Source organism: Nansenia antarctica (genome assembly GCF_963989245.1).
Source record: "Nansenia antarctica genome assembly, chromosome: 3".
NCBI lineage: Eukaryota > Metazoa > Chordata > Actinopteri > Argentiniformes > Microstomatidae > Nansenia > Nansenia antarctica.
In genome coordinates, this window is record NC_137688.1 from 52,603,523 (window position 1) to 52,624,974 (window position 21,452).

Consider the following 21,452-nt stretch of genomic DNA (forward strand, 5'->3'; position numbering starts at 1 on the left):
TAAATTAATTAAGTAATTAAGTAAGTAATAGTTACCAGCTGGTCACTACCTGGGACTTAAAGGCACATAGTAGTGCTTATGTCAGTGAATCAGAAATAAATAGTGAGTGGAATTACTATGCAATTATCAGGTATCCACTACTTGTATCAAGTACTACCTGTTCTAATTAAGTACCTGGTTGTAAAATAAAGGGTTACCAGATTACCGTCTTCTGAATGGCCTGTATTCTGTCAGAAAACTTTAGATCAGTTGACTTTCATGGATGCTGTGACATGGTATTATTATGAATTCATAACGTGTATTACTTGTTACAGTTTAATGGGACACTTAGGTCTTCATGTGTTGGTGTAATATATTCCAGAATATCTATGTACAATGAATTAAAAGTTAATAAATTCTGCTCGCACACTCTCTCCCTCCCATACTTTTCTTTCTTTTCTGTCACACCCTCTCTCTTCTACTCATTATACTCCTTCCCTTCCTCTGTATCTTTATTCCCTCTCTCACTCACACCATGTACACACAGGCTGACTGTTTGAATGTACAGAGTGACTCTCAGTGTTCTTCAACACTGAGTAGCTTCCCAGGCCTGAGGTGAAGTGAATTATGTAACAAGAGGAAACTGCCACACACACACACACACACACACACACACACACACACACACACACACACACACACACACACAACACACAGTCCTCCTGACACCCTACTCCTCCTCCCTGTTTGATATCCATGGAGGCTGTGGAAAGCTGTGAAATGTGATATGCTGTCACTCTGGTCCAAGACTCCCTTTGAAGCTAATTCCCATTCTTATTCTGTGTGTGTGTGTGTGTGTGTGTGTGTGTGTGTCTGTCTGTGTGTGTGTGTGTGTGTGTCTGTCTGTGTGTGTGTGTCCATGTCTGCCTTTGTGTGTGTGAGTGTGTGTGTGTGTGTGTGTGTGTGTGTGTGTGTGTGTGTGTGTGTGTGTGTGTGTGGGTGGTCCTCAAAACCAACCTGCCTGCTCCTCTCTTCCAGTGGGAGTCACTGAATGTCCCCATCTGAGTTTGGCTGTTCGCTACATCTCACATCTCGTCCAGTAAGCCAAAAATGCAAGTTGAGTTGCTGAATATGTAGTGATTCAATCATTCAAGAGTAAAAGGGAGTTTGTGCTTAAAAATAGAGGTGTTGCCTTAAACAAACAAAAAACCTTGCATTGAAGTTGAATTCATATGGGCACATTTTTAACTAGAATTGCTCAATAAATGTGTGAGTGTTGCTCCTTAATGCAAAAACAAATCATTCACTCACCCTTATAAACACACTCTTTTCATGTATTATATCTATTCGTATCTAAAATAATATGTAATGTGGATGAACGAGGCTATCCCTTTAATAATACTACACTGCTTCTGCCTTCCCATATCCCATCAGTCTCTCTCCAATACTCTAGTTCCAACACACTTGACTTTAACCCCTTCATTACCATAAATCCTGTGACATTTAATTGAGACCCTGGAGTCGAGGCATCCAGCTGTGACAGTCTTGCCTCCATCAATCAGAGAGAGAGGTCTAACGCACTGTATCCCATTAGAGGGGGATTCCCTTGGGGACCCACAGCTATTAAAGGGGCGCAGAAGCACTCTCTCTCTCAAATGAAATCGGCAGCAGTTGAAAGAAGACTGTCACTTTGGAAGTGGTAACGGATGAGAAGACTGACTCTATCTTAGTGACCAGGTTGCTACAATACTGAATTTGTTATTGAGGACGACCTTTGGTCTCTTTACATTCCTATGGTTTGGTCATTAGCAGCTCTGTAATTGAATCATTCAAACCTCTGATTACACAGATGTATTAATTCAGACGGTAATTAATCAGATTCGAGAAAAAAAAAGCGATTGAGATGTTGAGATGAAAGCTAGCAGACTAATCTATCAAATGAAAATCTGCCACTCTTGGTATGAGGCAAAACAATGCAAGATTACACTGCTGATTAAATATCCTTAAGGAAAGATTTTCTCTAGCATGGAAGCATCTGTTGTTGAACTGAAATCATTGTTTGATTAGAATGCTGGCAAGTCCTGCAGTATTGATGTATCTTCCACTGTAAGTGATGACAGATAAGCTTTTCCTGTATCCAAATGTAGGTGGGAACGGGACCCCCCATCTAACCCAGAGCCCCAATTGGTTCAAGCAATGATGTTTGCACCAGTTGCCCTGAATGTAGCTATACAAAGCCCTGCATACCCTACAAATATAAACATAAAGGTGACTGACGTTTAGTCTGAATATTATATTATATTGATATGACAAAACATATGTCATATATGAATATTATGATATATTATAAATGACAGAACATATGTCATATATGAATATTATGATATATTATATATGACAGAACATATTTCATATATGGATATTATGATATATTATATATGACAAAACATATCATATTAAGTTTTGGACTTTGTCCCTCTGGACCATATATAGGACTATAAAGAGCATTTCAAGCCTATTCAGCTTACAGTATGCATGTATGGACATATGGTGGGAAAATCTGGAAAAAGACATTTCATTATTCATGAAGTTCTTATTTCATGGGGCATTTGCTTTGAGAGGAATCAACATATTTAATGTCCTTCAGTATTGATTGTCAGCAATTAACTGTTCTACAACCATGTCAAGAGGCTAGTGACATATGGTACATTCTCTCATCTAGGCATGAGCAGTTGTTTTAGAAAAACAATTTACAAGCAAACGTGTTGACCGGTTTGCTTGTATTATTTTTAATCAACATTACTTTGTTTTTCTCTTGCTTAATTGCAGACTGGCTTTGTTCTTTGCTTGATGAATGTATCTCACTTGTAAAGACTACTTAATGAATATTTAGGCTAACAAAGCTTTAACAAAGTAATAATTAAACAAAAACAGGGTCTTAATTGAACAAAGGCGAAGATTTATCAGACTTATGCAGCTTGCTAAACTAATGTTCATTGAAGTCAACATATTGTCTAACAGACGTACCCAAGGCAGAGCCCCTTTAATCCCGAAATGATGCTCAAAGCTGGGGAGTCTAGGGCAGTCTTCAGGGTCCATATCCTGTTCAGTGCACGAATACATATTCTCTTCCTTAAAACATTGACTAATCGACCCTATTGTAAAGAGAAGGAGACTCCAGACCTTGCCTCTGCATGGCCTTTCCTTATCAGCATCGACACTAGGGGTGTAACGGATTACCTAACTCACGGATCGGATCGTGTCACGGATTTTGAGTCACGGATCGGATCATTTTTCGGATCAACACAAAACATTTTTTTTTTTAAATAAAAACAACATTTTCCTTGAATTCTGTAAAAAGAGGATGCATTTGCTAATTCGCCGACAATTAGGATCCTCTCCTTTTCATAGAGGTCGGGCACAACCTTCTCACTGAAGTGGGGGCGCGAGGGGATTTTGTAACGTGGCTCAAGCACATTGATCATATTTTGAAACCCTCCGTTCTCCACAACGGAGTATGGCCTCATGTCTGCCGCGATAAACTTCCCAATTGAATTGGTAATGGCTTTAGCCCGGTCTGAGTCTGCAGGAATCGTCTGTTTAAATGACGTTTGGAGAAGTTGTTGTTGAGCTACTTTTTTCTTGCCCCCCGTCATCAACACACCAGGGTGATGTCGCGTTAAATGTGTGGCCATGCTTGACGTATTGCCTGCCTCATAAGATTTCCGCGTGGCACAATGCCTACACACCGTAACTTTCCCTCCTTCCATCATTATTATAAGTAACAGGGAAGCCAAAGTGCTCCCATACATGTGATTTCAATGACGAGGGAGGCCTTTCCAGTTCGCCAACGTTGCTAGCACTCGCCATGATACTTGTTGCTGTGGATTCCCAGCTTCACGTGGAGTGAGTACGTAACAGAGTACTTTTTTTGTGTGTTTACACAATCACCCAGGCTGCTTAGCGGGTGATATGACGTGATATAAGTGGGACAGAGATGAGTGAATGAATGTTGTTGTCAACTCAGTACACATGCAGAGAGTGAGAATAAAGCGCACATGATTGTTTTTCTACCGGTTACATTTGAATGAATGAATGAATGGTCTTTATTGTCATTGCTACAGCACAGGTACCAAACAACGAAATTTAGGAGGGGTGGCTCCCCTGGTGTTAGAAAAAAAAAAAAAAAAAAAAAAACGATTTTGCTATTGATCCGCGGTACACATGCGTTCCGAACCGTGGAGGGCGATCCGAACGGATCACGGATTATCCGTGATCCGTTACACCCCTAATCGACACCCTTTGTGGGTATGAGACCTTGACAGGAAGTGATAAATAGTCTTAACCGTGATCTTTGCTTTGGTGTTCTGCCCCTCTGTCGCCCCGTCGTAATCAGTGAGGACACTACTACGGCGAATTGTATTGGAGTTGACTGATGTGTGAATTTTGAAATACATGTAGGCTACTGTTTTCCTCAAGGCTGTTTGTCCTCGAGGCTTGTGATGTTTCATGAATACTGCAGGATATGTGGTGGAAGTAGACAGTACAGTAATACTGTCAATGTATGGCTAGGAGACTGAACATTGGCTAATGATGGTCTGTAAATTGATTTCAGTTAAGACTGCTTGTGTGAGGAAAGTTTAACCTTGTCTTTTGTGCGGAAGAGTTTGTTATGGCTTTACAGAACAAGGATTACATTTTGTCGCGTCTTCTATATTTTGTTGTGTTTACATTTGGTACAGGAAAATAACGACTTAGTGATTGTTACCCTGAGATATGTAAATGCATAACACAAAGTCATTTCAGTCTGACTAACAGTCTTACGAATCAAACATTTACATACAGGTTTTACTGCAGGAGTATGCCCATATGTTTATCTACATAAGTGTTTCCTCTACATGCATTTCATAGTGGCGCACCGCCACGATGGAATTTCCTCCGCCACCATGCAGATTTCTCAACCCCCAAAAAAATTAAAAAATAGGCCGCTTTTCAGACCTTCACAGCGCTAGACACACCCACAAGCGCTGAAACTGGACCAGCCGTGTGTGTCGCGAGTATTGAACTTGAGGCTGCGTTCGTAAATTCGCTCAGAGCCCCGGAGCGCACACTGGGTTCAACGTCATAAAGGGACCAAGTCATTTGATTGGACAAGAGGCATTCCGTGAGTGCTGATCAGATTTCCAGAGCGTATTTACGAACGCGCCCTGGCTGTCACCCGAACACCGCGAGCTAGCGTAGTGTAGTGTAGTATAGGATGCGTAGTGTAGTGTAGTGTAGGATGGAGAGAGAGAGGAGAAGCCTCTCTATGTGTTACCTATGTCCAGTGTACTAGAACCACTCTAACAGGAGTGTTTGTCCGTGAATAACACCGGCTATGCCCGGGGTAGAAACACAAGACTATAGCTGGATAAGGTCTACTCATTTTAAGCCGTCGACCAGCCCTCTACGACCACGGGAAGTCATGTTAAAAGTGAAGATACTTCTGTTAAACTAAGCTAAGCTAAACATCGCTAATCGCTAACTCCCTCCTGGGCTTAAAGTGACAAGTAATAACGTTGTGAAAAAAAACGTCAGATCAGTGTTTTTGTTTTTATTGACAACGGAATTACATGCTGGAAAAACATGCAGACACAGATAATAAGAGACACACGGGAGAAGTACAGGAAAACATTTTATTTTTTTGGGCCATCCTCGAGTTTTGAGCGCGCGTGCGCGTTTCATGCGCGTGCACGGTCAGCACTACCCGCCACCATTGTAAAAATTCCTGGAGGAAACACTGAACATAACATAAAAACACCTTCTCACCACACACGTTGGACATCCTGCCCCCCCCCCCCCCCCCCCCCCCTTGCACCCATACAAAATCGATTGGCCCTTCCAAGGTGTTGGTTCTGGCGCCAGCCCTGGAACCCAGTTAGGTAACTCAGTACAACAAAGCTCAGCTGGCTGTTGAGAATATTACAAAGGCAATTCTCTAGCTGAAAATCAATTACAGCCTCTCTAAAATGTGTGATGTCTTGGTTGAGAACATGTGCTGTCTGAAAGTATTTCAATGGAGAGCAGAGAAAATATCCCACATTCTGTCCTCAGAGTTTAATCGTAATATAATAACTTCCTGGGTGTTACAGTAAAGAAGTTGTGATGGAGATTCTATTTAAGATAAAGTGTGGTATGGCCCTCCTCTGCCCATTTATCATACAAGCTGTAACAAGCTGCATTCATAATTTAGTTTACGATTATTTTTGAGGAATTTCTTTGTGGTTCTGGATTGGTACATCAGTGGAGAGATGGTATTCATTTTAGACTGCAATAATGACGTTGTGTTTAACTTCTACGGTTGTCTTATTTTCATAGTTTTTCAGGAAATTCTATTTTGATGTGCTTGGTAATGTGATTGTCTACTTTTATTTTCATATGGACCATTTTCAGGTCAGGCGACAAACTGCGCTCTTTAGTGTAAAAAGATAAGGCTGTGACACCTTTGTGCAAGAACCTTGGTTTGAACCCATCTAATTAGTGATTCACTGATCCCATGTAGGGGTCCCAGAGTGGGAGGGATCAAGGCCTTTATTTGCATAATGAATGCAGTCAAAGGCAATTAGCGGTTAGCACATGACTGGAACTTCTTTTGATCCACTTCCCTCTTTTGTGTTATCATAAAGAAATAATTATAATATTTGACATCTAAGTGGTAGTAATGATCATTATTTTTAAATATGTATTATATATATATTTAATACTGTTAATAATTATTAGTCTAATGTTGGAATGGCCTAGGAGTTTGTATTTACATGGTGTTTCAAAGTTTGCACTACTGAGCTCTGTTTTCTGAGGTTTTCCAGGGAAAGGTTAATTGTCTTCAATAAATCTCACTTGGCCATCAGCCATAAACATTAAGAACATGCTTTAAGGCTTGAAACTTAAGACCCCAAACACGGTTTGAACCGTTTGACCCAACTGACATCCTTGACATGTGCTCTTGTGCTGAGTCATGTGTCTAGTGTCATCTCATTAACCCCACACTTCAGAAACGTATGTCGTCATTCCACCGTATTTCTTTGAAAGCCAAATGAAAGCCAATCTCTTATTATGAATTCAAAAGAAAACACTCAATTACGTAGTAGAACTAATTTCCCAGTTTAAACCAAAAGCTCATTTGACTTTACGATAACTTACCCAGTTATGCATACAGCAGATAACTACCATAATAATTACGATCAACAGCAGATTCGTCTTTTGAAGTGAACTCAATTAATGGAAATTCTTGGTGAATGGGGGATTATTTTGAAAGCGACTAAAGTAAGGGCCCCCAGGACAAATACTTGATTCATGAAGCAGAATGCATTCCATGCTGAGAACGTTTTTTTTTCTGACAGAACTCTAGATATGGGCTTAACCGAAATGAATGTAGATGCAAAGGTTTGATAAGCAGACCCTGTCTAAAAAAGTATTTTTTTGTTTGGATTAGACACTAAATCTAATCTGTTCTCCTCCAGGGGCTTTTAGATTTTCTTTTCTCATGCTTTTTAGGGATTGAGGCACGCATCGATTTTGTTGGTTTAAGTAGTTGTCAAGGCTCAGCAATGCTGCCTCACTGGGACCTAGGGTGCTAAAGATGGTGGAAGCTGAACAAAAGCAAGTTGGGTGTCATTGTTTGAAGAGTAATTAGCTAAATGTGATATGTGCAATAATGTGTTGTTTCACCAAATGTTACTCCCTTCCAAGATCCTTTGTCAAAGGCTTGATTTTTATGGTTGTCATCCATTGATGATATTGACATGTACTGTAAACATTCACAAATGTGGTCACAAGTAGGGATGTTCCGATATTGATATAGCATATCGCCGCGATATTGGTCCTGAATGCTGGATCGCAGATCGCACCAGAAAAAAAATAGGCACCGATCTGGGGCTCGCGATCCGGCGTGTCACTCACATGATGACAACAGTAGTAGTCAGTGGTCACGGGCATGAGAGTTGGCTAGTAGCTACCTGTGTGTAATGAGTCTCACAATGTCATGATGCTAGCTGGTGAAATCATAAACCATTTGTTTATGTAATTTTTCGGTTGTTTACATAGTCTGAAACTACAGATGGTAAGCTTTCAAATGATGCGTCATACATTGAAATCGGGAAAAAATTCAAGACGACACAAGTATTTGAATGTTTGTTTGTATCAATGTTTTGCTCAAGAATAGTGACTGCTAAAAACGCTGCTAACAGCTAGCGGCTAATGTTTCGTTCTAAAACGAAAGAATGTTTACAAGCCAGGTATCACTTACCGGTAGCCTCTGGCAACAGTGAATCCAACCCACAGATTATACGTTTTTAGTGATCGTTAAACTGTTGTATATTATATCGAGTGTTACTTAAAACAAGTTGCCTGTTATGAAAAAAACGAAAAGCAGATATTGTTGACACCCCTTTGATTCTGGGACTGGTTTCTGGTCTCACCAGCAGCGTCACTAGGCTACACTTTTAAAAAGGGTGCTATAATTGATTTGCCATTTGTAAGAGAAGATAAATAGAATAAAAACATGAAGGCACTAAAACTAGAAATCAGACAGTAACTCTTTTTTTTTTTTACAATGCTGAATGCTGCAGTTTAAATTGTTTTAACTTTAAACCAGTTGGTCACTGAGTACTGCAGAGTACTGTTTTGTTGCTTGAATAAAGGCTGGCAGTCTTTAATAGCCAACTGTTGTTGTGGACTATATACTGGGGAAGTATTTGTTATTATTCAGGAGTAAAACAATAAATACAAATATCGGATTGATATCGGTATCGCAGATACCTGAAGCCCAGGTATCGGTATCGGTAGTGAAAAAATGGGATCGGGACATCCCTAGTCACAAGACTTCCTCTATATATCACTCATATTATGATCATAACATCAGTGCACAATGCAGTATTTTCTTCCCTCTAATAAAGGACATCATGGTTTTGACTCATGAGACAGTCTTAACACTGACAATGGCATGACATGGAACAATTTTTATATAGTCATAGGTGATAGCAGTATACAGGTAGAGATACTGAACAATGTCATGATGGAAACATTTATGCAAACTAAACACCTCATGTGCTAGCTAACTAACTAACTTAAAATGGAAAATGTGGTTGTGTGAAGTCATTGACATACCTAAATGACTTACAGTAATTACAGTATGTCAGGCTCACAGGGCAGTGTGAGGGCAGCTCTTTGAAAGAGGGTTCGAGTGAAGTTTTATCCTAGCATTCCCCATGGTTGAAAGGTTTTTGAGACACAACCAAGTTGCGCTGTAATATAATTTAGGTGCACCTCCCCCTACTGTGGCAGGCTTGTTACAGATAATTGAAATGGTTGCCTGGCAACCTTGGCTGTTACATACATGCCATGTATACAGTGGTGTTGTTGTGGTTACGTGACCCTTAAAACACACCGCAAGCGTCAACCTCAGCAGCACGTGTGCGTGACAGAACTGCTGCGGCTCTCACTGTTGTGGCTTCCACAATAGCTGTGTGTCTTCTGTGGCTCTTAACTGCAGAGATGCTACTGCCAGCCCTGTCTTTGTACATTGAGTTTTCCCTGGAAAAAATAGGCGAGAGTTCTAATCTCTCTCTCTCTCTCTCTCTCTCTCTCTCTCTCTCTCTCTCTCTCTCTCTCTCTCTCTCTCTCTCTCTCTCTCTCTCTCTCTCTCTCACTCTCTCTTTCTCTCTCTCTCTCATTGTGTGGCATTGTGTATGGTGCAGCTGTTTTTTTTTTTTTTTTTTTTGTGTGTTTCTGTAAGATAGTGGGGTTAAGGGGAGGAGGTATTTTTTCATGAGGGCAGTGGAAAATCATCTTCTCTCTCTCTCCGTGTCTCTTTCACTCACTGACTCACTGACTCACTCACTCACTCACTCACTCAATAATATATTTGGATGGAAATAATTTTCCATCCAAATGTCACTTTGTCCAGCAGCAGTGACAACGGTTTCAACAAAACACCCAGGAGAGCCTGTTCCACTTCCGTCATGACACCCCTGCCATTGAGAAGGAAAGATGGGTCGAGAAAGGGAGGGAGAGAGAGAAATGGATAATGGAAAGAGAGAGATAAGAGAAGGAAAGAGGAGGAGAGAGAGGGAAAGAGGAGGAGAGAGAGGGAAAGAGAAAAAACAGATAGAAGGAAAGGAGAGAAACAGTAAAGATAGATAAAAAGAGCAAGACAGAGAGAATGAGAGTAAGATTTAGTTTACTGTGCCCCATCATGGCAGAATCAGGAAACTAGTTATTCCCCCTCCCCATCCCACCCCACCATGTTCTCCATGTGCCCTATTTTCTGTCAAGGTGGTGTCCTAGATTCTTCTCAAAAACGTAAAACAGAGGGATTCACACCAGAAGCGAAAAATCACTAAATAGAGGAATATTCCATTATATTGCTAGTTGAAGGCTCAAACTGGAGATTACATGAATTCAAGCTGGTTGAACAACAGCTTACAGATGGTGTAATGTCAATGTGTGAAACCACCTGATGAAGGATGGCCTATTTACTCTACCACTGTACTGGAGGGAATACTGTATGAGAACAGACAAGCAGGAAATGTTTGTATTTTTCTCTCCATGTGAAAGCTGTAATGCTATCGGCCTGGGCAATTAACATGAAGTTATCTGCCCCAGCCGTGTATTTGTGTGTGTGTGTATGTGTGTGTGTGGCGTGCACATGCCTCTCCGTGTGCATGTTTGTGTTATTAATTAATCCTCATTGTGAAAGACTAATGTGCAGCAATAGTAGAATACACCAGGGTATCATTTTGACTTTTGAGTGCAAATTAAATCACTAAACATGTAGCATGGAAGCCAGCTGGTGACCGTTCCATGTTGCATAGCTCCAGGCATACACAGCTCCAGTTACCCATTATGCAACACTTGTCCTGCCTGACTCAACCACTGACAAATGTTACCATAGTCATTTGTGACGCTATAGCTCAGCAGAGTGTTAAATGTGTTCATTTACCTGGAGCTGTAAGGAAAACCTACTCAACATTTTAGGGCCACCACAGGGAAATATATGTGAATGCCCTGTAGTGCAATGAAATTGGCCTATGTCAACAAATGCTTTACTTACCTCCCTTTGCCATGATGTGTGCTTAAGCCTATTTGTTTTTAATCAATGTTCTCACTGTAAACCTTTCCAGCGAGCATAATAGTATCAATACACACTTCTCAACTGCCTCAGTGCATAAGCGTCACGCTGCATTTATTCAATAAACATGCAAACGTCTTCAGAGTATGTCTACCTCTCTTTTAGTAATCTTGTTTCATGTCCCCTCAAATTTGATCACAGGCATGCACACACACATGCACGCATGCACGCACACACACACACACACACACACACACACACACACACACACACACACACACCAACACAGACATCACATTATGCTGTGAAAATACAGCATCTCCTCCCAAATACGGTAGTCAGAATATATGTTTTCTTCTTATGTGCTGCCACCTGCTGTTTGGTTAAAACCTGTTAAAATCCAGTTGGTTTCACTCTGCTTGCTTCTGTCACTCTTATCGGTCCCTGTCCCTCTGTAGTCCTGCGGATGGAAAAGATGTATTAAATATTTAAGCGGCCCTCTTTGCGGGGGTAATATATTTGAAAGCCTGGAGCATCAACATGAAGCTCTTTAATAATTCATGTGTGTAGCTGGCGAAGATATAATATGGTCCCTAGCAGGTGTAGTGCTGCGGTATTGAGGGAGAGAGAGTGGGACACTTTGGCCTGTAGTTTTCAGAGTGTAAACCCTTTTGATCTGGGAAGATAGTTGGTGAGTGCTTCCCACTACACTACAAGCTTGAGGAGGTGTTTGGGTAAAGAGAGACTCTGAGCCAGATGACCTCTTGGTTACCATAAAACATTTTTTTTTTCTTTGAAGCATTGATTTCCCAACAACCAGCATACAAGCAGACTATTGTCAGTCAATCATTTCTAAATGTAGGCTGTTGTCTCCATTGTCTGCGATGACAAAGTATGTCAGTACATGTCATCTGTGTGACACATGTCACAGAGATACATCGTGGTAGGTATGCCTTCATACAACATACAGTATGCCCAAGGATCGCCATGGACATCAGAAGCTTGAGATGCCATGGGGGTCACAACTTTGGTCATAACACCCTTAAAACACACCTATTCAAAACCACTCAGAAATGGTGCCTTCCAATTTATATTAGATGTTTATTCACTCTTATAGAAATATGATCAGAATGATCAGAAATGAAGTGCACATGGTGCATACATAATTATCAAATGTTCTCTCTCATGTTGAACTCAATTCTTATTGAAAACAAGAGAATTGTGGGGGTTCCAGTCAGGTTTCTATTGAACCCGGTTGGCTTCGAGTTTTATTATTCAACTTTCATTCTCTCCCTTGCTCCTGTAATGACTATCAAACGTGTAATCCTCCTGGTGCATGATATAATACGTTTAATATTTTAGAATGTCCTCTCTCGTTTGGAGCGGCCATTTTTTTTCTGATTGGAGCTGAATAATTCAGTGGTGGAGATGAGGCGAGAGGGAGAGGCGTTCTCTGTTCTCCGCCTAAACAGCTGGTCCTGGGCATCACTGTGGCAGATAGCCCGGTCTTCATGAAGCACCTGGCATTACACCTTGGCAGATTGTTGGAGGCCTGTCCCTCTCTCCCCCTATCTCCCCTTCCCTCACCCTATCTCCTCCTCTCTCCCCCTCTCTCCACAATGCAGTTTTGGAAAGATCAGCAAAAAGCTAAAACGTGTCCCAGGCAACCATAGCACAGTGTTTATTTCATGCTGTGATTTAGAATCTGGGTACATTTGCTTGCTTTTCAGTTAGAAGAGACCTGTTCGTCACGCTACATATTTAATACCCATGTTATTGCTAATGATAACTTGCCATACATACAACATGGAGTGAGCCTTGAGATAGCAAAGATGTTGCAGACCCACATACAGAACACTGATTACTGTACATACTGTATGTTTTGGCTATTGCTACATGTTCAGGTTTAACACGGTAGTACAGTACAATAGGTTCATCGTGTAGACCTGCCTATTTTGGGTTTGTCATGTTTGCGTCCTGTCGTAGTTGCACCAGTTGAAAATCAGTCGGGCCCCGATGCTTCTCTGCAGAGTTCTGTCTTGTGTCCAGGTGCCACTGAGCGATATTTTAAGCCCTCCGCATGGCACAGTTTACAAACCTACAGTCCCCACCCAACCTACAGTAACTAGGGGAAGCGGCTTTGCCCCACCTATGGGAGAATTACATGAATCAGGACAGTGCAGTTTTCTATGACAATCTTACAGATACATTTGTATAGTATTGCTGGCATATGAAGATTCTCTGTGGATCTGCGATCTCAGGCCAAACATGGACACATTACTTAAAAGGAGGATATAGTTAACGCTTCAGCTTGCTTCAGTGTTTTGTGCCACAAAAAAGCCATCCTAAATGTCCTAGATAAACCTTTGCGGATCTGAAGTCACATCTTAATTAATTTCGCATAGGAGAAAAGAGTAAACATATAGGTAAACTGGTTGAATGGTTTGCACACACCTCTATAAAATAAATATCTACATATATTCAGCATCTCACTAGACCACTAGATCAAGGGACTGTCAAGGCAAAATCAGGTCCCAGATTATCAGAGTAGCAGAGATGACTGGTGAAACCGGGAACAAGTCGGCAACCAAAACCTTTATTCTGAAAAATATAAATACATTTCAATGTTGTTGAAAATCAATGACACACTCGCTAGTCAAGCCAAAATATTGCAATGCAATGGATGCGGTGAGTAATCCCCACTACTACCTAGTTAGTGTAGAGTAGTGGGGATTACTCACCTAATCCATTGCATTGCAATGTTTTGGCTTGACTAGCGAGTGTGTCATTGATTTTCAACAACGTTGACATTTATTAAAATCTTTCTGAATTAAAGTCTGAACATTTTGATTGGTTGGCAACTTGTTCCCAGTTTCACCAGCTGCTGTCACATTTGGATCAAGCTCTCATGAATTAGCCCTGCGTGAGCCATAAGGATGTACAGTATATGTAGGATGTAATGGTATACTCTGGTACTCTTGTGTCTTCTATGCGGGAGACACATATTTCAACCCCGCCTGTGACACAAGACTTGAAATCTCATCCAATCACATCCCACTAATTTGAAGCATATTGTGTTTTTTTGTCAAGAGCTGCCAGAGAACTGGACGGACACCAAGGAGACGCTGTTGGAGGGCATGGTGTTCAATGTGAAGTACCTGGGGATGACGTTGGTCGGCCAGCCCAAAGGAGAGGACATGGCCACCGCCGCCATCCGGAGGATAGTCACCACGGTGAGTGGTCGGTATACCGTTGTCTAGGCAACTCATCAACTCAAAATGTGTTTGTGTAGCAGTTGGGGCCATACCTTAACTTGAGATCCAGATCCAGCGCTTCATCCTTCAGTTTCTCCACAAAGGCCCCAACTGCTGGCCAGTGACAGATATCTGTATGTCCCTTAGTTGTGTCTTTTAGGAGCCCACCTTGTCTACAGTAGTTTATTATGCATGATGTAGTTGCATTTCTATGTTTACATCAAGGTCAAAAGGACAAAGTTAATCCAATATCTATCAGTTCCACATGTGCTCAGGACTGTCAACGCATTGATATGATGTCTTTCAGCCCAACGCCTCAGAGGTTTAAAGTGTGGGTGCCCATGTGAATTCAGAAACCCATCAGTTTTCACAAGCTGTTTTCTAAAGCTGTAATCAAACTGTAATTTCTATAAACCCCCACTGATACACTACAAACACTTGAGAGAACACGGTCATACACATTCTCCTTTTTCTTTCTATTGCAATTACTCACTCACATAAATACAAACTCAATCACACACCTTCCTTTCACTCACTCACTCATAAACACATTTGCTGTATCGTTCTCCCTATCACACACACACACACACACACACACACACACACACACACACACACACACACAGACACACACACACACACACACACACACACACACACACACACACACACACATACATACACACGTACATACATACACAAACACTAAATTCATTGCACATCACCAGAAATGGTATTCCACTTTGCAAATCTCTGTCTCTACAGAGAATAGCCCTGCGTTGTCTAATAAAAAAAAAACACTTCTCAATTAGAAACAACATGAAACCTGCAGGATTAAGATGTATTTACTATAGCGGGGGGGGGGGGGGGGGGGACAGAAGTCGATTGTCTTCTCGTTCCCTTGGAAACCAAGCAACTTGAATAGGATTATGTGAGATATTTCTTAGTTTCCATTGGTTGTCTTTTTACCCTTACTCCAACACAAAACCAAGGGAACGAACCCTCAGAAAAGCTGAACTTGGCATAATACAAAACGACAGATTGGTTTCTCGTCTCTTGGCAATACTATTAGCATGACTGCGTCAAAAATGCTGCATTCTCTGCGTAAAGAAACCCCAGTCTAGCACTCTTACTTTCTCCTCATTATAGTGCTACCGTCTCCATCTATGATCTTCCATTTGCTTTGTTAGAGCCATAATGCTTAGTTGCCAGAGTCTCCAGGGCATGGACGCCCCACCAGTATGGGATGGTACGTGGTGACTTTATTCCCATTGTCCTTGAGAAGTCCCCTCTCTCTTTCTAGCAAAACCCTCTCTTTTTCCTCTCCTATTTCAGTATTGGCCTATTTTCTCATCCAGCAAACATACGTCAGAATGAACGAGTTCTGGATTAATGGAAACACATTTTCTGATAAAAGTTAATTGTATGATGCAATATTTTTTTTCAATGTTTAAGCTCTATCAGAGTACCCTTGGATGTCGATATGAAACCACTGTCCTTGAAATACAGCACTCTGACTGAGTCTGCAGCGTGATTTGCTTTGCCATTATCTGCATTTGAATGCATTGGGCCCTTATGCCCTATTCGCACAGGATTAGTATTACACTTTTTCTCTATCGCGTTAACACGTTTTCTCAAAGCATAGCTCCTTTTTTCTTAACTCTTAACAAATCCCAAAACTCACACACAAAACCCTAAACTCCACAAATCTCTTGCAAAAGCAAACACTGCATTCAAAATAATGTTATGTCTTCTCAAAATTAAATGTTGTCGTCAAATGACACACACGCACCATCAAATGAATAGACACTTGTAACAGCCAATTGAACCCTGATGTGCACAATGGAAAACTTTAGGTTATTTACATAACCCCGGTTCTCTGAGTAGTATTCGTGAGTATCTCACTATGGGAACACCCCCTGCGTGACCTCATCAGAAACTGAATTACACTGCGCCAGCCCATTGGCTGGCCCAGGCGACGCTTGTGTCACGAGGGATGGGACCCTCCGCCTATATAAAGCGTACACACAGCGTCTGTCGTCATTCAAAACAAGCAACCTCTTTCTCGCTTCTAAAGCAAGGAGGGTGGTCCGGTGAGATACTCACGAATACTACTCAGAGAACCGGGGTTATGTAAATAACCTAAAGTTCTCTTTCATAGTATTCGTTTCGTATCTCACTATGGGAATATACTTACTCCCGTTTTGCCAGACCTGCCTGTAAAACGACAACTGTCCCCGAATGGACCCTCACACTCTAGGAACTACGTCCTAAGAGGAACCCAAACTGAGGACTGAGTGTGATAGCGTTGGAGCCGTAACATCCAACCTATAAAATCTAGCGAACGTGTGGGGCGAAGCCCAGCACGCCGCCGCACACACCTCCTGAATAGACACCCCTTTAAAGAGTGCCCAGGAGGTCGCCAAACCTCTAGTAGAGTGCGCACGTAAGCCCGCGGGGGGCTGTAGACCCTTACTAGAGTAAGCCAAGGCAATAGCCGCCACTACCCAATGGGAAAGGCGTTGCTTCGACACTGGCTTTCCCGTGTGTGGATTCGCCCAGGATACAAACAACTGGTCACCTTTCCTGCAACCCTGAGTCCTGTCTATGTAAACACGCAGCGCGCGTACAGGACATAAAGTATGCAACCGCCTGTGCTCTTCCGAGGCAAAAGGCGGGGGATAGAAGGCAGCCAACTCTATAGGGGTGCAAGAGCCTATAACCTTCGGAATAAAGGCTGGGTTAGGCATCAGACTGACCCTAGAGTCCCCTGGGGAGAACTTTGTACACTCTCGGTGCACCGAGAGCGCATGGACTTCACCTATGCGCTTAGCCAAAGCCAAAGCAAGCAATAGGACCGTCTTTAGCGTTAACACTTTCACCTCCACCTGTTCCAGCGGTTCGAACGGTGGGCAGGAGAGAGCATCTAGTACCATAGGGAGGTCCCATGAAGGAGCTAACGGCCTAGACGTAGGCAATTTCCTTCGGGCCCCTTTCATAAACTGGCACACCAACGGGTGCTGGCTTATCGACTTTCCACCCAGGCCAATATGACAAGCCGAAATAGCTGCCAAATAGACCTTAACGGTTGAGAAAGCCTTACCCCTCTCAATCAAGTCCTGTAGAAATGACAGAATAACTGTCACAGAACACTGAAAAGGGACAGCGTGTGACTCTGAGCACCAAGTCTCGAACACACGCCACTTATGCCCATACAACTTTCTAGTTGATGAGGCTCTGGCGCACTGAATAGTGTCGATCACCCCTTGGGGAAGACCCACTAGTGCAAGGTTGATCCCTTCACGGGCCAGGCCCACAGAGACAATCTCTCTGGGTGGGGATGGAATATCTCCCCCCGCGCCTGGGTCAGCAGGTCCCTGCGCAGCGGTAGTTGCCATGGCGGACCGGATAGGAGATGAAAAATCTCCGCCAACCAGTGCTTTCCCGGCCAACGCGGGGCTATCAGCACCATGGACAGATCTCCTTCCCTCACTCTGGCCAGAGTCGGGGGAATGAGTGCCACCGGTGGGAACCCATACAGGAGGGTCCTCGGCCACTCGTGCGCTAATGCGTCCACTCCCAGCGGGGCTCCCCGATCGCGCAGAGAGAAGAACAGGGGACACTGGGCGTTCTCTGCCGTAGCATAAACGTCTACGGTCGCTTGACCGAATCGTGACCAAATCTGTTTCACTACTTCGGGGTGAAGTCTCCAGTCTGCGTACAGTGGGTTGCCCCTGGACAACAAATCTGCTCCGTAGTTCAGAATGCCCGGTACATGGGTTGCTCTCAGCGACCGCATGTGTGCACTGCTCCACACTATCAGTCTGTGTGCCATGGTGACCTCAGTCCCCCCTGTCTGTTTACATAGGCAACGACCGTGGAGTTGTCTGTCCTCACCAAAACATGATGTCCTCTCAACCACGGGAGGAAATGTTTCAGAGCCAAGTGAACAGCTAGCAGTTCCAGGCCGTTTATATGGGTAGAACGTAAGTGCGGGTCCCAACCCCCGTTTATCGTTCTCCCTTCGAAAGTGGCACCCCAGCCTCTCAGAGAGGCGTCCGTGGTGATTACTTTTCTGTTCAGGCCAGGTCCCATAGAAACACCCTGTGTTATGAAACCTGGGTCCTTCCACTGGTGCAGAGCCAGTGAGCAATCCCTGGAGACCCTCACACGACGGTGACCGTCGCGGTGGGGGTCCAGGCCCAGAGAGGCCACCCAGCGCTGGATGCCTCTCATGTACAGGCGCCCCAGGGGTATGACCACCACAGCGGAGGCCATCATGCCTAACAACTTCTGGCATTGTTTGAGGGTAACTATGTTGCCCCTGCGAAACAGCGCTATAGTCGCGCGCATCGTCTCCACTCTTTCTGGAGACAAAAACGCCTTGGCTCGGATAGAGTCCAGTGTGAGCCCTATAAACGCGATGCGTTGGGAGGGTGTCACCATGCTCTTTTCCATGTTTATTCGGAACCCCAGATTCGTTAGGTGTTTCGAAATGACCGCTGTGTGACGCGCCGCCTCCTCGCGGTTGGTGGCTGCCACTAACCAGTCGTCGATATATGTGGTAGGGATGCTCCGATCTGGATTTTTGGGGCCGATACCGATCACTGATTTTTTTCCTCAAGATCAACCGATACCGATACCGATTTTTTTTTAGATACATAACTGTAGGCCTACTGACGTGATAGCCTACATATTTTTTGCTTTTTAGACAAAAGTTTTGATCCATTAGGCACCAAGCAAACGCAGACCCATTTTTATGGCATAGTAAAGGTCTGGCCTATCACCCAGTTAGGGCCTGAAGCCCAAGTCAGTCGATATGGCTGTATAAAAGACATCATAAACGTGGCCTTCATGGTTTACATACTGTTACGTCCTCCTATGTTTTCTGTTCAGTTATCTGTCTTCCCCAGGAAAAAAAATAAAAATAAAAATAAATAAAAATCGTTTTTTGCGATCGGCCATTTTTGCCGATCACCGATCGAGTCATTTGGAGTGAAATCGGTCGATTTAAATCGGTGGCCGATAAATCGGAGCATCCCTAATATGTGGCCACTCTGATACCCCTCTGTCTGAGAGGGGCCACTGCTGCCTCGGTGCATTTTACAAACACCCTTGGGCTTAGTGACAGGCCAAAGGGAAGGACCACATATTCGTACGCTATCCCTTGAAAAGCGAATCTCAGATATTTCCTGTGTGGAGGATATATCGGAATGTGGAAATAAGCGTCCTTCAGGTCGATTGATGTGAACCAATCCCCTGCTCGTATGAAACTTAGCAGGGAAGAGTGTGTCAACATCCTGAATTTGTATTTTCTGAGATGCTGATTCAAGACACGGAGGTCTAGAATAGCCCTCATGCCCCCCCCTTTCTTTGGGACCAGAAAATACTTTGAGTAGAAACCTCTGTGGGTCTCCTCGAGAGGTACAACTGTTATAGCTCCTTTCTCCCTTAGAATGGAGATTTCCTCCTGGAGAATATTGGCTCGTTCGCCCTGAGCTCGAGAGTACAGTATTTCTCTGAATGGGGGTGGAGCGACACAGAATTGGAGCCTGTAGCCCCTTCGTAGTGTCCTCAACACCCAGTCTGACTGTGTGCAGTCTGCCCATTCCCGTTGATGCATGGAAAGCGGGCTGACTGGCCACACCGTCACCTGCGAGTTGTTGGCGCCCCCTTGTGGCCGGGGCGCGCAACAGCCGCCTACGGGCCGCTTTCCGCGGGACGGGCTAGTCCCACGGTCTGCGTTATGGCAGAGAAAGATTTGTTTTTCAACATCTCTTTTATTTTTATGCTTTTCAACATTGTTAACAACGCCCTTGGCACTCTGCCTGGATGCGCTTGTCGGGACATTTTTAATACATTGTGCATTAACGTGCTTGAGTGACAAACAACTTTGTAGTATGAACAGTCTTTCAGCTTTCCCCCGGAAGGCGTGTGAACACGGACACCGACCGTGGTCTTGCACTTTGTATGGAACATGTCGTACCGAACTTGCTCTGGAACGGAGCTGGGAGGGTACAGGGCGGTCAGCGAGGGGGGCCGACTGGACTCGCTCTCCTCCCGAGGAGAGGCTGTCAGATCACCCGCTTCTTCTTCCTCGCCGACGCGGCGGCCGGGGGAGGGGGCGGGGACGCCTGAGGTCTGTCCCAGGGAGCCTGTTTTCTGGCCCATGGTTTCCTGGGACCTCTGGATGCCTGGGGCGCTGCCTGCTGTCTAGCCGCTCTGGGGATCTTGAAGGCAGGGGCCGGGCGAGAGATAGCCTGCGCATATGACTGCCGTGGCTGGGTCACGGGCGCTGCGGGCTGTGCTCTTCTCGGAAGGCACAGCTCCATAGCCTCATCCTCTCTCTTTTTCTCCTCACATCTCTTCTGCATTGAGGTGACTGCTGCACCGAAGAGACCCTGTGGTACGATAGGGGTGTCGAGAATTTCTTCTCTCTCCTTCGCCGACAGGTTGGTGAGACCGAGCCAACGCGCCCTCTCCTGCAGTACCATGAGAGCCATGGATTTACCCATGGCTTGAATGGCCGTCTTGTGGAGACGGAGGATGTGATCCGTTATAACGCAGATTTCCTCCCATAGGGTAGGCATATTGTCTGGGTTAGCGGTCATATCCTCCTCCAGCTCAGCCTGGTAGGCTGATAGGAGTGCGGAGGCATTGAGAGCCCTCACTGTCAGTGCCGCTGCTTTGTAGCACTTGTCTGTAAGGCCAGCCTGGAAGCGGTCCGACTTGGAGGGTAGGGACGGGGCAGCCGAAGATACGGGGGTCTTCGGGTGCAGGTGGCGCGCCACCACCGGCTCGACCGGTGGGATGTGGCGGAGGCCGAGGGAGTCCATCCCCTCACAATCCAGTCGAGAACCCCCGATTATTGGGTGTTTCTCGCTGAATGGCCGTTCTTTCCACGTAACTGCTATCTCATCGAGTAGCTCGGGGAAGAACGGCATAACTTGTTTCCCCGTCTTAGCCGCCGTCTGCAGTCTTTTGCCGTCAAAGCGTGACATAGCAGTTTCGGTTTGGGCGACGGGCCAGGGGATATTCAGCCTCTCCGCTGCTCGCTTGCACATGTCCTGCATGTCGCAGTCCATGGGAGACGGGGCGGAGGGTTGGTTACC

The 21,452-nt window shown here is 44.2% G+C and overlaps 1 protein-coding gene across 1 annotated transcript in view; it reads left to right on the forward strand.

Annotated features, from left to right (window-relative positions):
- Window positions 1–21,452, forward strand: part of LOC308154565 (low density lipoprotein receptor adapter protein 1) — a gene marked incomplete at both ends in the record, with an annotated part of 108,949 nt that overhangs the window by 32,974 nt on the left and 54,523 nt on the right. The window contains one exon of the mRNA XM_080527709.1: window positions 14,177–14,319. Coding sequence (XP_080383835.1) covers window positions 14,177–14,319 — 143 coding nt within the window. The remainder of the gene's footprint in view (window positions 1–14,176; window positions 14,320–21,452) is intronic.